The sequence below is a fragment of the Dermacentor silvarum genome, chromosome 5 (genome assembly GCF_013339745.2).
Source record: "Dermacentor silvarum isolate Dsil-2018 chromosome 5, BIME_Dsil_1.4, whole genome shotgun sequence".
Taxonomy (NCBI): domain Eukaryota; kingdom Metazoa; phylum Arthropoda; class Arachnida; order Ixodida; family Ixodidae; genus Dermacentor; species Dermacentor silvarum.
The window spans coordinates 100934261-100952349 of NC_051158.1; the positions used below are offsets into that span (position 1 = coordinate 100934261).

Sequence of the window (18089 nt, forward strand, 5' to 3'; positions counted from 1 at the left end):
AAATTTTGGGCTCTCCGGCAACATACTTAAGTAGACCGCTAGATGAGACAATAATAAGAAGCATAATAAAATCATATGAGGATGATTTACCCAGCTATGTCTTCGAAGCAAGAACGATGTCGTCTGATGCCAGCAAAAGATTGCTGCTCATGTCAAGGAGGCGCACAGGGAATGGAAGAAACCTAACACAGAGCTGCAGAGCGGCTTTTCGAAGTTCGCTTTTCTGAGGTGACGCCACTATTTACTTGCGGGCGCTTCGGGAAGGCACTCCGTTTGCGTTGCCACTTACCGCCAAAATTTTAAATTGATGCTACAGTCCTTGGGCATTTACAAACAATTGATTCCCTCCTCAAGGTGACTGTGTGTGAGATAACGAATGAGAGCTGAATGACCGGTGTATGCAACAATTGCCCGGGAGATGTGTCGCTCAAATCGCTGATATTGAGCTCTCCTACAGTGAAACCGGATTTGGCAGCAAGTATTTCTGTCCGTCAGTGGACTAGTGGAGTGTAGTGCTGATTGGAAACAATCCTGTCCACCACTAATGACTACGGGGACCGTCACCTTAAGATGATAAACGACCTAAAATTGCATTACTTTCTCAGCAAGGTCCAAGCCTACGCAATTTGAACACCGCTCTCACACCTGCAGTAGCCATAGTTATAATGTATTTCTCCGAAAACTACAGCTTTCTCATCCAGAGCGCGCCACAGTCAATATACTGGGATGACTCTCAGTACACCCGACTGGAATCTACTCTTGCACGAGGACACTTCTGATGAATCACATGCGCAATCGTACATAGTGATATCCGACTGCCTCGACCACACGACTGTCGCGGTTTCGACGTTTCAGCAGGTGCTGGTGTATCAACTTAAAGTAGATGTGCCGCAGGTAGAACATATACACTACTTCTCAGACGGCGCTGCTTCCCAGTATAAGAACAGAAAAAAAAATGCAAACCTATGCTACCACAAGGAAGATTTTTAGATTCTACATGGCATTTTTTTAGCCACATCACACGGAAAAGGTGCCTGCGATGGGGTGGGTGGCACGCTGAAACGGTTGGCTGCCAAGGCAAGCTTACCAAGGCCTTTCTCAAGGCAGATTTTGACAACGCCGTTTGAGCTGTACGATTGGACACCGTGAAAGCCTTTCACATATAAAACCAATTTGGGTGCCGGAGAGTGCAACATTGAAGCACGAGAAAGTGCTGTCGTCCAAGTTTGCGAACGGTGTGCGCAATAATGGAACCAGCTTATTGCATTATTATCAGCCGACGTCACTTTTTTAACTAAAAGTTACATTCACGTCTTCCTCGAGGTCAAGTGTTACCGCTGCTCGACAGCCTGCACATGTTTGGCTATAAAATTGATACGTTCAGGCTGATGTGTTGAAACGAGGATGGCATCCGCTTTTCGTAGCCATGGAAATAAAAAAAAAATTATGAATGCGGCGCTGCAAGTCTCTTGTCTTGGTTTTCTTACAATAAAAAAGCCAGAAACTCCTTACTGAATACCTTCTGGGGCCTACTTTGTTATCAATGTTTTTGCAGGACGACAATGCTTCATGTATGTATGCTTGTATGTATGTATGCTAGAAAGTGATTCATGTACAGAAAATTCAAAAAATAATTTTTCGCGTTTAGAAAATAATACCTTTTTGTAACTTCTCACGTACAAAGGGTAAAGTACAAAGAGATAAGTACCTAATGATGCGACGGGTATATTTTAGGCCGACCACCAATGCACCTTTTTTTTTACTTGAATATGGAGCTTCTTGCGAAAAATTGAATTTTATAATTATTTCCCATGCGATCTGTTAAAACTTCGACACTGTACCGGTAGCCCAGTCAACACAGTTGTACCGTTACCATTACTACATTACCGTGGTAGCCCATGACTGGGCTACCATGATATACTTTATTTGTGACTTTTGTTTTTCTACGTTCCGAGAAAACAATTGAAAGATTTGCGATTTTACTCGCTTTAGCTTGTGGAAGAACCAATCGATGTATTCAAATATTTATAAAAGTGGCAATTTTGGCAGCCACATCGCATCTTTAACTTGCCATAAACACAATCTGAAGGACTGGATCGCAAAACATACATTTTAGAAAAGATATTCATTGGTAGTCTCTAGCGCATCCGGCAAGAAAAATAAATTCTGACCAAAATGCGGCAACTGTTTTGGTAGCGAAAATAAACGGGAAGACAAAGTTTTGAACTTCAACAGACCTGTGGAAATTTTTTTCAGCTATATCAGTGATGGTCGCAAAAACGCTGCTTGACTTGGCGTAGAATGACCCTGCTCTAACCGATTACCTCCAGCCTTCTACCTTCGGGTTTCTTTTTAACAATATTGCAAAGAACCGTAGCAGTGCAGTGGCTATGGTGTCGCTCTACTGAGCGTCTGCGTCCGGTGCGTGTGACTTTCCCCGAGTCGTCTCGGTTGCTCGCCTGCATCGCTGGGCCGAGTGATAGCGGTGATAATTCGCGAGCGCGACCGCGGCGCTTTCCGGATGGGTACACAGCGTCTCGAGAACGTGCCGTCCCGTCTCGGCAATGCGGCTGTCCGTGAGAAAGCCCGGCTTTGACAATCTCCAAGGTCAGCGGGTGTAACGCGTGCCCGTTTCTTCCTTTAATAACACCGCTCGATAACTTCCCGCGCATAGAGCGTAAGTGCGCCAAAACAAGTTATAACCTAGATTATCCTGCTACGACGAAGAAAAACAAAATTCATACTAAAACTCTGCGATGTAAACGTCTCCCATTGGAAGGTTGGTATCCGGTGCTTAGATGAAGCAATTAAGTCGCAACACGGAAACCGATGTATTTACATATTACTTACCACATGGCGTCGCCCGGCCATCAGTTTTTTTTTTTTTGTCTTTTTTTCGATTTACAACAAGCTTGGATGAAGGCGCGCTGCTATATAACGATATGTGGTCTTTCGTGGTGCAAGGGCTCGTGACGGCATTTACGAAGTGGTCTTACGCTTTGTGAATTCAGTCTAGCCAAAGAGCGTCATGAAAATTACTAAGAGTTGTCGATTGGAATGGCTTTCGATGTTATATGTGGAATGGCTGGAAACAGGCCAACATTTTTATCACTGTACAGATGCCTAAAAGGTATGTAATGATGGTGTGTGTTGATAAAGGCGCAAGGGCCAGATACGGTCGGAAGCATCTATAACGAAGCGCATGGGGCCTCCGAAATAATTCGTTATACAGGCCGCTTCGTTGTAAATAAAGGTCGCGCACCGCGAGGCTCGCAATAGAACCGGTACGTAATTATTCCTTACCCATACAGGCCATTTCGTTGTAGAGCCGTTCCTTCTAGAGGCATGCGGCTGTATGCGCAAAGAGCGCGAAGCAAATAGTCATGTGTAGTTAAATTTACGTGCTAATAAAAAATGGTTATATAGATCCATGAGCAAATGTAGAGGGGCCACAGGCTCGCCTAGGAAAACCAATTTTATTCGTAATTAACACCCACAAACTCAAATAGATGAGTGCGCTGGAAGGTCCCCACTGCCAAGTTTGAACTGCTGCAGTCCTCAATTTCGAGTTACACTGATAGACGGGGAAGAAAGTCGTCTCTATCACGGAATCACTGGTCCGTATACTTTCCTTCAGAATAGAAGGATACGCGGTGAAGTGTGAAATGAGCTTAAAATTGCCCTTTTATAGACAGAACTAAAGGCGAAACTGCGGTACTAACGTTCACGCGGCCTATAATTATATAATACGTTTGTCATTAGGGCAGTAAAGCGGCGACTTATAGGTACGATACGGTAACATGGTCGCCTTTAGCGTTATACTGAACATTTCTATACATACATGTCTGGTGCTTTACTTTTATTTTCTGCGACTCAAATGCGGCTCTGCAGTCTCTACTATCACCTTTACGCCGCGGACCGCGCGAGCAGCTGGTCTTTGAGATTGCCGAGGCAATACACAATTTAACTGAGATAGGGCATGGAATGACTTTTCAGTGGCTTCCAAGTCCCTGCAGAATTATGGGCAATGAACGGGCCGATGAAGCTGCGCGCACAGCTCATAAACAAGATCACAAACGACCCATACCACTTCCTAGGACTGACGCTGCACGGAAGCTCCGCGTGCTTGCTCGCCAACGCACAAGGTCACAGTGGAATGAGTCGCACTTCAGACATGCTCGCTTATACTCTCTGGACCCAACGCTAAGCCTTCGAGTACCATCAAGGCTTCGCCGAGGGGACGCAACCATATTGTGCCGATTATGGTAGGGCGTTGCGTTTACCAACGCCCATGCGTTCCGCATAGGAATGGCCGACAGCGCAGCCTGTGTGACCACTGCGGCAATGAAGAATCGATTGAACATATGTTGCACGACTGCCTGCATTACAGTGAGCAGAGACAATCTCTCAACGACGCGTTCAGCTAATTGGACGACCGGCCTCTGTCGGACCAAAGAATTCTCCACCACAGACTGGACTTAACGGTAGAAGGCCGTGCAGGCGCTTCTGCGCTTCTTGCGAGCCAACGGCCTATCTGAACGACTGTGATCAGAACGCTCTTCCGGCGTGTGCGTTTTATTTTTATGTGTGTGTTTTCTTTTCTTTCTCACTCTCTCTCTGTCCGTTTTATAACCCCCATTTCCCTACCCCAGTGCAGGGTATCAAACCGGATTTTAACATCTGATTAACCTCCCTGCCTTCCTCACCGTCTCTCTCACTCTCTTAGAGCTCACATAATTTTTAACAATCCGCTGTGGCTTTAGAAGAAATCTACTTATTGAGCTGGAATACTCGAATAGGTATATATTACGTACACTAGAAAGCGATACTAGTACTATGCTAGTTATTAAAATTTAACTACTTAACTTTTCAACAAATCACTTTAACCGATATATTGCAATACACAAATTGAGCATATGCGCAGTTGAACTTGCCGTAATAGTGTACTGCTTTTCCACTAACTTTTCTTTAAATACGTATTTTTATGCATTGAACCTCAAAATTTACTGGAACACCAATGCATTTCTTCCCACTTTGGGAACGCATATCTCGAAATATAGGCTGATGATGATGATGATTTCGAAATTTGTGCCCTCTGCAGTATTCGTTCCAAGTGGACAGGGCTTTAAAAAGTCACCGACTACAATGCGCAAACAACAATATGCGGCGCAATTTAATTAGTTTGGAAGGTAATTATCAAAACGCAGTTAATTAGTCAAATATTCACTTTAGTTTCTGGTAAAAATAATGTCCTCCTCTAAGAGTAATCTGGCCCAAGAAGTGGAAATTTGCTACATGTCACTGGCGGTGATTTTTTTTTAAATTGTGGTTACCGATAAATTAAAACACCATATATATATATATATATATATATATATATATATATATATATATATATATATATATATATATATACTGCGGACTTCGGACACGAGGTTCATGGAAAAGGGTAAAAATAGCCACAAACGAAAACAATTAACAAAACACGTGAACCCAAAAGTACAAAAGAGCGAACTTTCACTACTGCCAAGCGATTCTGCTCATCAATTATGCACGGAGGAAACGAGTATTTAAATATGCTACTGCTTGAATAGGGTTATTTATTCTTAAAACATTTTGATGACTTTGGCGAGTTAGTCTCGTCATTAGTGGACTTATATTTTTTGACGGTCCGAGTGCCAGTTTGTTATTGAGAAGTTGGGAATAAATGCCAGCTATGAAATCACCATACGCAATTCAAGTAACGCAGTGTCATTAGATGTCATTGCTTCAGAAGGAGGGTCGAAGTCTGCCTTTGTATTCGTTGAAGGCTGTTTATTTCGCACTGAATGTGGGCGCTCAAGATAATACAGGCGCACTTGAGCTTCGGCCCATTTAAGCAATAATAAGCTGGCAGCTTGGCAGATGGTTGAGCTTCTTTAAGTTTTTTTTTTTTTTTTTACAACGCAGTTTCACGAAACGCGGATACACCTATACCGTTAACATCAAGGTTCCAGGATAGGTTGCTAGATACGGTGACACGTAAATATTTGCACTTCGCTACTTCTTTGGGAGGGGAAGAGCCAAACATGTAAGCATAACATAGTGATCTTTTAATACGGGATGTGAGAGGAAAAACACTTTTTTATACATTCAGGGTCATCCCTCATTGTTTACAGCAAAGCCAAATGTTGTCAGGCTGTCATTGAGGTCACTTTTGTCGCAAGTACAGGTAATATCATTAAACAAGATGCAGTCATCCGCAAATAGTCGTATTTGAACACTTTGGCTTGACAACACGAACAGTGTCATTGACATGCAACACGAGCAATAAAGGGCCCAATACAATGCGTTGCGGTACCCCAGATGAGACTGGAAGGCAGGCCGAGTGCTGCCTGCTCACATCTACAAAATGTTCGCGATCAGTTAAGTATTCTGCAATCCAAGAAACAATCAATTCTGGAATGCCACAGCTTCTGAGCTTATGGATTAGTTTATCGTGAGGTATATTATGAAAAGCTTTACTATAATCTAGAAAAACTTAATTTATTTGGTATTATCAACGGAATATGCAAAATAGTGAATTATCGTGACTAGGTGCGTAACTGTGGAGTATCCTTTTCTAAAACCGTGCTGAGAGTTCGTTAGAATTTGGGTCTGTTGAATAAACTCATTGATGCTTTTTCCAATAAGGTGCTCAATTAGCTTACAGCAAGTTGATGTTAGTGAGATTGAACAGTAATATTCTAAAAGCAGACGGTCGCCCTTCTTAAAGATCGGCACCACATGGGCTGTCCTCCAGCCACTCCGTAATTTTGAACACGAAAGCGAAGCACGGCATATGATAACCAGGTATTTTGCAAGAGAATCGCCATATCGTCAAAGGAAAACATTCGCTATATTATTGGTTCCAGAAGAAGTTTTAGTTTTCAGATTAACTACCATACCAAATACCACTCCAGGGTAGCTAATCAAATTCACATATGAAGCACTCCCAGCTGAGGCAGTCGGTATGTTAGCAGTGGCGGAAGAAAAGACGTTAAAGTATACTGGGTGATCGTTTGTAAGTTTTCCGGAATTTCTAAAAATCGCCTGTGGCAGAGAGCATAATTCTTATCCTTGAGCTGGATTATTCGAAGATGCGGGCATTCCTAGCACGAGAAATCGAAAAAAAATTCAACAAATAAGAAACATTTACTAATTAACTTCTTAATGAAATACTTTGCAGCAGATATTGAAATTTACGAATTCCAGCCAGTTATTTTGCACGACGATCCACTTGAATTTAATTTCCAGGGTGACACCAATTTAGAGATATTATTTCTCATAGTGTGGGAAGAAATAAATAGGCGTTAAAGTTAATTTTGTTCTTCAATGCAAAAAAAAATGTTTTGTTGAAAAAGTAACTCGAACAGCGGATTTTTACGGCGACTTGATGGCGAATACCTCCAAAGTGGTGTCATTCCGGAAATTCATTCAAATTGTATAGGCCTTGCAAGCTCACCGCCTACAATTCGTAAATTGCAATATGTGCCATAAAGTAATAAATAATTAACAAGTTAATTGGTGAATCTTTAAATTAGTAGAATATGTGTTTCGATTTCTCCTGCAAGTAATGTGCACCTCTATGAACAATCCAAACTCAAAGACTAGCATGTGATTAAAAATCGCATGTTGTCTGCGACATACGGTTTTTAAAAAAAACCGGAAAGATTAAAAATGATCGCCCCGTATATTAAACTGTTCAGCGATGTTTTAATTTTCATTAATAATAACGCCTGTAGCAGAAATCTGCGAGACTGGTTTCTTTTTTTCACTGACGTAGTTCCACAATTATATGTACGAGGTGCTACCCAAAAGTTCCAGGAATCCAGTCGTTAAAAAACATGTGTTCACCATAACGCGTAATCAGCACAGTCCCCTTCAAAATAGATCCATTGAGCATGTATACACCGATCCCAGCGTTTCTGCCACGATTCCATGCATTCGTGGAACTCTCCAGGCGACAGTGTGTTGAGGACCGCCTGCGATTCCTACTGGATCTCTTCAACAGTGTGAAACCGACGTTCTTTCTGCCTCAACTTCAACTTTGGGAACAAGAAAAAGTCACGAGGGGCGAGGTCAGGTGAAAATAGGGTGTGTGCGGAAGTACCGTGGTTTGTTTGGAAGTCAGGAACTGACCAACAACGAGTGATGGTGTGAGCGCGCGTTGTCGGGATGAAGAAGCCAGTTGTTGTACTTCTACTTCTCCGGACGTTTACGACAAATGCTCTCTCTTAAGCGCCTCAAAACGTCACAGTAAAGCTCGCTATTCACGGTTTGTCCTAGGAGGTACGAATTCCTTGTGGACCCATGTAGGTAAAAAGAAAAAAAACAAACAATGACCATGGACTTCACATTGGCATGAACTTGACGTGCCTGTTTCGGCTGCGGGGAATTTGGCGACTTCCATTGCGACGACTGCTGCTTGGTTTCATGATCGTAGCTATAAATCCACGTCTTATCCCCTGTTATTACAGTCAAGAAGAATGTGGGATTGTCTCTGACTTGTTGCTTCAGTTCCGTACGAACAGAGACACGGTGCAGCTTCTGTTCGTCATTGAGCAGTCTTGGCACGAATTTTGAAGAAATGCGCCTCATGTTCAAAACATCCGACAAAATTCGCTGAACTGTGCCGTAAGATTTTTCTACAATGTCGCAGACATCCTTTATAGTTAGCCTGCGATTTCCAAGGGTAGCTTTACGAACTTCCGCTACCGTTTCCGGGGCTGTACTCGTTGGCGGGCGTCCAGAACCGTTCATCGTCGTCAAGACACATTGGACCCTCTTTGAAGCGTTTATGCCATAAAACAGTCCTACTTTGGCTCATGGCATCCACTTTAAAAGCGTCCTCTTGCATACGATGAGTTTCTGACGCAGTTTTGCCAAGTTTAAAACAAAACTTGATGCAGATTCTTTGCTCTTTGAAGTCTGCCATATTGGTTGCTAAGAAATGCACCAAATCAGTGAAACATTGCGCTGCAAAACAACACTTCGCAAAACAACACTGCTTCTTAGATGCAACGTCGTTCAGCACACTGATCCGCAAGGCATACTGCTAGCTATATTTAGCGGCGGAAATTTGTACTACACCCAATTTGCCCGTGCTTTTCAAATTCCCGGAACTTTTGGTAGCACCCCGTATATATCCCGTAGATGTAGCAAGCTCGGGTAAAACGCGAAACCCTTAGCTAGAAGAAAGCACCCGAGCGCCCCTCTACTAGACATACACGAAAAGGCTACTGCACCTCTGTTTGAATTCACAGCTGCCGAAACGGTAGTGAAAAATTAACATGACGCAATCTTGTGAAAAAAAAATAAATTCTGTGGTTTTACGACCCAAAACTACAATTTGATTATGAGGTACGCTGTAGTGAGAGACTCCGGATTAATTTTGACCACCTGTGGTTCTTTAACGTGCACCCATTGAACGGTACACGGGCGTTCTTGCATTTCACTCCCATCGAAATGCGGCCGTCGCGGCCGGGATTGGATCGTGCATCCTTGGGCTTAGTAAGGCGACGCCATAGCCACTGCGCCACCAGGGCTGGTATGACACAATCTTCTGGTTGATAACGACACACTACTAAATCATTCTTATTTATTGTATCAAAGAGTCACAGCAGTCCGCTTGAAGAAAAGCGTTCAAGTAGATTCGTATTGCTGGAAACAAGCAAGTGTATAATTTTCCCGAGTCTGTAAGGCTTGAGAAAATATATCGCATGTTGGAGGATCCAGCAATACGCCACTCTTTTGCTATGTGTTCAACAAGTGAACCGCAACATCTCTCGTCCGAATTCAAGTTCGGTGAACCGGAATGGACCAGAATTCTTTATTTCAAAACAAACAATGAGGAACACTGGTCCTTAGATCACATAGGTTTAGACGAGCACATTGAATATGATCGATGTAAGCTTTATATATGACAGTAAAGTTCCAATAATAAAATTCATATGCCAGTGTCAGAGTAAAACGACGGGACTGTTATTCCGTATGTGCCGGAAAAGTTCGCTGATGCCATAATTTTGTAACCAGAATTTCGATGTTACTTTTCTGTGTGTGTGTGTTTTCCCCCGTCCTGCTAAACACGGCGACTGCAGTTAAAGCAGCGAGCGGGAGCTTGCGCTACCCAGTGGTGAATGGCAGTAAGAAAACATCGGCAAGAAACTTAAATATCAATGGTTTAACAGCTACTCAAAATTAAACTAAGTAAAAAAATGGCGGTTAAGCTATCGATAATAATTGTCAAAGACAGGTTGAGCTTCTTCGAAATCTGTCGGAACCCCGTTGAGCGGCATTAGCGGCATTTTGTATAGACCACCTAAGCACGAGGCGAGGACAAGCGTGTCACATCCGAAAAGTGATAGTACCACGTGACCTCACCACGTGAGCCATGTGACCGCAGATCACTTTATTAAGACTAGTGGCTGGTCTAGTTAGTTCTGGATCGTGGTGAACGTTTAACAGCGAGAACTGACGAAGGTCAATACCTGTAGGCGATACGCTCGGGCGCTGACGTTTCAACTTCCTTTTACTTCCTGTAGCATACGAAATACGCCGCATAAATCAGACACGAACATAAAGAAGGAGATGCAACAATCATATGCGCATGGTCGCCGTTCAATTAGAGTGCCTTGTTCCTCTAAGCACACCCACCAAGAAATCGTGCCTTTTTTTTTTTTTTTCGTCAGAGTCGGGGACGCCATGCTCACACACACACACACGTCATTCAGTTTGGCTGTCTCTGCTGCTCATACAGTAAGGTAGTTCATGGTTCAGTTCACAGCAAGCTCAGGGCTGTGTCTGTCGTCACCAATTTGTCATGTCTCAAGCACTAATCGATTCCTTTCTAAGCGGTGAACCATTCGAGTTGCACAATGGGTGCCAACGGATGCGAAGCGCAGTCGATTTAGGACGGCAGAAAATTAGATGGGGAAATGAAATTTGATTTGCAGGCAGAACTTGAGATCGCCTAGCCCAAGACAGGGGCAATTCGAGACCGCTGGGAGGTCTTCGGCCTGTAGTGGACATAAATATAGGCTGCTGTTGATGTTGCTGCTGATGATGAAACGAAACCCTAGAAATTTCGAGATGAAAGCTTGTATAGTCCATGCCCTGCACGAGTTTGTGCTGAAAATTGCACTGCGATATTGAAAATGTCAATAACGAGCGCTATTCAGATGTACACAGCGGCTGCGGAAGAGATAAGTGAGCATCGTGTACTAGAACTCTGCAGTGAGCAGCACAGAATTGACACCACTGTTACCAACGTTTTTTTTATTGTTTTATTTTTAGCATATCGCTAAACTGATACAAAGAAGTAAATTTTCGTTACATTTCTTTGCATTGTCGTTAAGAGCTGTCGTTAAAACTGCCGAGTGAATTTTAAAAAAAGGCGAAGCATCAATTGCGATAGGAAATTAGTAGAGAGCTATACGGAGTACGGATAGTAGTTTTATCAGCTGTATAAACTTGGACATGCAGCAGCACCAGCAACGCGCAGAACTGTTGTCGACGCCGTCGGCGTTTTATCTGCGTTCGCACCGAACGCGCGTGGCGTTGGTGACTGTTGCCAGTGCCTCTGGGGGCGGCTCGGAGGTTTTCGACGAGATCAGCATGGGACACTCGTCGAGCAGCGTCGGAAATCTTACCTACCTTCTCGCGTCGCAACGTTTTTATATAAATACGCATTTGGTGCCGCAGCTAAACGTCGCCTCCTCTCCCTCCCTCCCATCCCCCCACGGCCTTTCACGCGACGGAAGAAGTCGCGTTTGCCCTCTATATATGGCGATTGTAACGGAGGAAAGAGACGCAGCCCTTCAGGGAGCACGGCGCAGAACGCGCGTTTGCTCTCCGACGTGCGTTCGCTCGCCGTGAAAGCGCGCGTCCCTCGCTCCCTTTCACTCGCACATACAGCGTCCGGAGCGCGGCGACGATTTAGTCGCCGTTGACGTCATACAGAGCCTCACGGCAACGGCGACGCCGACGGCAGAAATCCCCTTTGGAGTGTCCATATAATTGCTATCGCAATAAAAAATGTAGCTGCTTTGTAGAACTAATATAAGCTAGCATGGCGTAAAGCAGTGAATTTATGAACATGATATAGGGGGCACTTACTTTACTAATATGCTTAGCCAAAGCGCATTGGCAGCTATCGTTATCTATAACTGAAAGTCGTAAGGTGTTGAATCCATCACAGCTGAAAACAACACGGGTAAGCTGGTATCCTAGCAGGCAAATGCGCTTGTTCTAGGTTATGCCGGTAAGTTTTCTAGTCTTCGGCGCCCGTGAAAGAACTCAATCGCTTGGTCATGATAACATGGCAATGTCAGTTACGTGACGTTTACGCATGTCAATTCCTGCAATCCAAGTGAAAGCTCCTTGCAGTGTCGATTTGTCCGAAAGGCGTGAATACCGAAAGCGGTGCCCGTTCAAATTCGCATGAACTTCGGGTGAACCAAGCCAAGCCGAGCCGCTGCGATATGCAAGCCTTTGTTACATCAAGCTAAGGACGTTTGCAGGGGGAAAAATGTACAGGTTATATGTGTTATTGGTCACGTTCCAGACATTTTCACAAGATATACTGCAATCAGTTTTATTAATTGAATTTACTGGTGCTTTTGTGAACTGCCAGAGATTGAACGTGTTTAGTGAAACTGTAGCATCTGCAGTGCTAAGAGCCATAGTGTCGGTAAAAGAAAATTCGGAGGCGAATCAGCGTTAAATGCGAGAGAAATGCGGTAGCATGGCGCCGCACGTCGCTGAGGTCCCGGATGCTTGATTTAAACCGCGTGCACCACATTGCACAATGTTGATCAGGAGCTCACTCGACACACGTCCTGCCTCTTCGCAGAGTAAATTGCAAGATACGATGGCGTATATATATATATATATATATATATATATATATATATATATATATATATAGGGTGTTTCAGCGAACACTTTCAAAAATCCTTAAAGGTTGCCTGTGGCAGATAGCAGAATTCTAGTTAATGAGCTGGTCTAGTCGAAGAGGCGGACATTACTTGCACATGAAATTGAAATGCATAATCGAAAAATTAACAAGTATTCACTCATTAAGTTTTTAACTAATTACCGGATAGCCCATATTGCAATTTACAAATTGTAGCCATGGAGTGCGTAAGACTGATTCACTTCGAACGAATTCTCGGGATGACACCGGTTTTGAGATATTAATTCCCGAACTTTGCGGAGAAATGCATTGGCGTTCCAGTTAGTTGCTTAACAAAACGTCGCTTTATGCATTGAAGCACAAAGTTAACTGGAACGCCAATGCATGACAATGCGGTAGTATGACTCCTAATATTACCGCAGTAATAATTTTTAAAAAATCGCTCATTTTGTGCGCATACTGTCAATTCATTTACCCTCAGCGAGCAGCGCATGATCCGCTTGAGTAAGATCGACCGTCGCGTTATCGTTTTCACACAACCCACAGGCCGTAGAGCCAATGCCGGCCGCCTATACCGAGATTTAGAACAAGTGGCATTCTGGAAACCCGTTCTCTAAGCAAGTTTCACAATTCGAAGCCTCCAAAATATCGCCAAATTCGTGTGTCACGTTGCTTAACCCCCTCAGGTACATAAGCCAGTAAGCCGCGAAATTATCGATGGATTGTATTTTTTTCTTTATTTTGGACTTGCAAACAACATTTAAACGCTTTTCAAAAGTCAATTTCTGATAGCTTATAAGTTACACTATGGCACATATGTCCCTATGTACCTTAAGGGAACCGAACAATTACGTGGGCGTCTTAGCTGCTTCCACCATAAGACTGCATGAAGCAATTCCTTGCGGTAGCAAAGCTCAAGTGAAATTGCAAATGCTGCGGCATGGAAATGTGGGGATTTCAAGCGTTCATTTGCAGCAACACGTGCACCTTTTTCGAGCGGGAGCTTTTGTAATTTAGTGTGCAGGAGTGTGTTGCTTTGCACACATTATTATGCGCTTGCATATCTTCTCAAGACTTGTGCTTCGATCTCGGCTCAAAAAATTCCCCGAAGAATCCATGCGACTGCTTGGCAGAACTGCAGGGAGGTTAGAGCGGGCATAGTGGGCTTGTAAGCTTGTCGTTTGACGTACATAATGTACGCGACCTTACTACAATTTCCCGGAATTCCTAGAACACTCGGAGGTAGTATATAATTTTTGACTTACGGTCCACATCGTAGGTTACCTTCTATGAGGTGGCAGGACGTGATTGGCTCATCAAAAGGATGACAACTTGAAAGGTCTTAGTTTTTTCTGCCGTTCGCATTTTTCTCAGCATAACGAGTGCTTTGTTTCACAAGCATTTTTTACGAAGCTCTCCAACTACATAACCGAAAATATTTTTCGTTTGATAAGAACCGCTGGTTGCTTGCACGGTTGAATACACTTTATTTCCCCTCGTTTCACGCCGGAATCAGCTGTGACTCGCCGTTTTGCACGTCCTCTTCTATTCAACGACCCTTTGACGGAACACGTAATTTTGGGAGGAATAAATGCAGGATGTTTTGCTGACCTTACCTTATTCGCTTTATCAGTGGCTTTGAATGTTATGGCGTTTTAGGGTTTTTTGCGTCGATGCTACAATAACGTTGTCATCATATTCTTCGTCAAGGTGTAAAACACACTCATCATCGTTGTCATGAAACAAAATCTTAGAGAATGTTTTCTTCCGATATTAGGAATTCCCATTGTTTTTTTTTCTGCCATAATTCCGGAAAATAAAAGCTTGTATCTAAAATAAACCAGGCTACACGTAAAGGCACAACGTATACGAGTTTATTTATTTCAAGCAGCTATTGGACCATGAAGTGCCGCCCTCAAGCGAACGCCACCAAACGGCATCCAGAATTCCGTCACGGTACACTGGGACACATATGTCCCAACACTTCTTTATCGCTAAAGAGTAGTTTATACTCGTTTAATATCAAATAGCTTGGTTTGTTACAAACCCTTGATAACGACACTTTATATTCCACACCTTCTATTCCTTTATTGGTTAGAAAAATCTACAAAAACATGTACTTAATACGGCGGCGGTGAAGCACACCTTTGTGGTGCAACTCCACCCCCGCCTCGTCAGTGTTTTGTCATATATTTGTCAACCCAAATTATATATTTCGTTAATGGAGTCTGTTTAGTACAATAAATTGCCCTCAGCAGGTTTCTAGAGGCAAAACGTATTTATCGAGACATGGTTAAAATTCGGGGACACATATGTCCCATGAACCTTAAGGGGTTAAAAAGTACCTGGTAGCTAAATAGAAAAAATAAGGTCAACAAACACAGAAAAAAATTGATAAATCTAGCGACAAAAGCAATAAATAGCAACTTTAAAGAACACTAAGACATTCGTTAGAATAACCGCTGACGGGAACAATACCGTGCGCTGATGGCGCGGTACGCCATAGTGGCAAAATACTTTTTCTTCGGGTATTAAGACAGCTAGCTTTTGCAGTAAGATATTGCATTTTATTTTTGAATTTCCGACATACACATAATAAACAAAGCGCCGCGATAACCTAAGGATTCTTACTCGATCGGTACCACCCCTATGCGCTCAAATCTGATATTTGCTCCAATACGCCGAATATTGCGATAGCCTAGAACGCAATTCACAGCATCGATGGGGCAGAGAGCAGCGATAGTTTATAAAGTAACCCACGTCTCCATTGTTTTTTTTTTACTTTACTTTTTTTTTTCCTTTGCATTTACAACTGGCATCGACGTCGGCAACTTCCCATCCCGTTTTACGATCCAACTTGAGACGCACGCATTGTGTTATTCCGAGATACGCCGCGCGCTGCCCGCCAGCTGCCTTTTACGACAGCTGACGCCAGCAATTCTCGCCATCGCCTCGCGTAGAGAAAAAAAAAAGATCGCGGCCAAATACACATCCCACCACCGCCTACTACGCAAGGGGGCGATGAGTCTTCAATTGCCCCGTCATCGGGCTTATTATTACAGTCTCCCTTCCCCGCCACTTTTTCTTCGCAGGCCTCGCCAGAACCAGCAACGTGAAACAGGCCGGGACTCCAATGAAACCTCCTCTCGGAAGGCCACTCACCACCACCACTATTGCCCCGACCGTAGGCGCCGATGGCGATTACGCGGAACCATATGGACCCCGGCACGGCCGCCGGTGCAATCGTCCGACAGCAGAAGCAACGGGAGCAAGATAAACAAACGACCACAGCGGAGGCCGCAACGCTGCCAGCAGCGGCGTGCCACCGTAAAAGAGGAAACTCCGAACCGCCGCCGCGCCGGTTCCGAACCGCTGCCGCCCGGAGCTGCAACCGCCGCAGCCATGGTGGCTACCATCACCACCACCTTCCGAGGCTTTCGCGTAGGACTCGCCACGGCGACGGCGACAGCAACCGTCGTGGTGGTTCGCAGCCTTCTCGCTTACTTTGTCCTCGCGTCCGCTGAAGCGCACCTGCTCGCCACGGAGCCGTCGTCGTATGCGATCACGCCGGATGTCCTTCTCGCCGAGCGGGTCGCGGCTGGACTGAACGGAACCGAATGCACCGACCGCTGCGACGCGGTCCATAAGCCGATGATGTGCGCGTGTCGGTCCCGCCAGGAGTGCTCGCAGACGGGCGACTGCTGCGCCGACCGCTTTCTCGGGGAGGTGGCCAGGCCGAGGATGGCCTGCGTTCCCGCGGTTTCCTACCGGGAACTGATGGCCGTCGTCCGCTGTCCCGAAGCGTGGTCGCCCGCCGACGAGAGGGACGAGGAGACCAAGGCTCGATGCGAGAGCGGAACCAGCGCCGCTTCAACCTCACGTACCTGGACGATCTGCCCGTGCTGAGCCGCCAGTCCGGGACCCTGTACAGGAACGTGTACTGCGCCTCGTGCAACGGCGACACCAGAGACCTGCGTAGCTGGACGCTGGTCGTCGAGTGCACTCCCAAAGAAGCATCTGAGGTGAGCGCTGTTCTGAAGCGCAATTGGTACGTCATGGGTATCTATTATTACGTGATGGTGTTCTTACTTGAACAGGTGGTCTTACTTGAATGCGCTAAACCTATTCAAGATGTTTTACCAACAATCTCACATTGCAACCCTGGTGTTCCTACACTGCCAAGTCTGAAGTTGTGTAGATTATATAAAGTGTTGTTTTCATTCGTAAGCGAGCCTCTGGCGCATTTTAGTAGATAAAAACAGTAAGCGATGTCGCAGTCAACATGCTTAACAATTGTCTATGAAGAAAACGCAAGTTTTGCGAGAACCCATCTCGCACTAGCACCCGACGGAAGGCTTGGTAAGATGGGCGATAATTTAGAGCGCAACGAGGCCCCCTTCATACCTTGAGAATACATTAAATAGCATTCACACAGCCCTAGGAAATTCAAAGCCAAACGCATCACTTCCTTACGTATTTGTATGAAATATCAGACGGCCTCTCAGCAGGTTTCGGCACTGGAAACAGACAAGCGTGGCGCGCAGATCGCGAGGTGGCGATAGGGTTGCCAACCCTGCACTGGACGAAGTCGGGACACAGGGACGTGGGTAGAGGGAGCGGGGTTGGGGGCCGGGGAAGGTGGTAATGATCGGCCCAGTCAGTGGCAGGAGCCGCCAGTCTGTAGCCGCAAAAAAATGGAAAAGTTCTATCAGTCCTATACCGTGTCGCAATTTACAACAAGGTCATGCCAGGCTAACATGGCTACCAATAAAGATAGAGGTGCTGTGAACGGTTAGTGCCTGCAACAGAACTAGAGCCACGACATAAACGAAACCACCGTTACGCTTACGAGAAGAACGTGCAAGCGAGCTGGCAGGCATTATAAAAAGAAAATATTGTCTATTTGTGCTTATTCAGTCGAAAAACGCTCGTTGGAACCCATCTCACGTTGACTGTGGATGGTAAAGCGTTTAGCATTGAATCGACATAGCGACGCAACGCATTGCCACCGCTGAAACGAGTTATCTGTCAGGCGTGTACTGCTGCGGAATTCATCTATAGTGCATCCTTAGGAACACTCGGCGCCATCTAGCACCGCCGCCGCGAAGCCTGTGCGTGGCCTCCGAAATGCACGGCGCGTCGGTGTGTGCGAACG

General features: G+C 44.9%; 1 protein-coding gene across 1 annotated transcript in view; it reads left to right on the top strand.

Annotated features, from left to right (window-relative positions):
- The window catches only part of LOC119453673 (probable G-protein coupled receptor Mth-like 11), a 45610-nt gene that overhangs the window by 11529 nt on the left and 15992 nt on the right, over positions 1 to 18089 (top strand). Inside the window, 2 exon segments of the mRNA XM_037715721.2 lie at positions 16027 to 16786; positions 16789 to 16956. Coding sequence (XP_037571649.2) covers positions 16337 to 16786; positions 16789 to 16956 — 618 coding nt within the window. The 5' untranslated portion in view covers positions 16027 to 16336.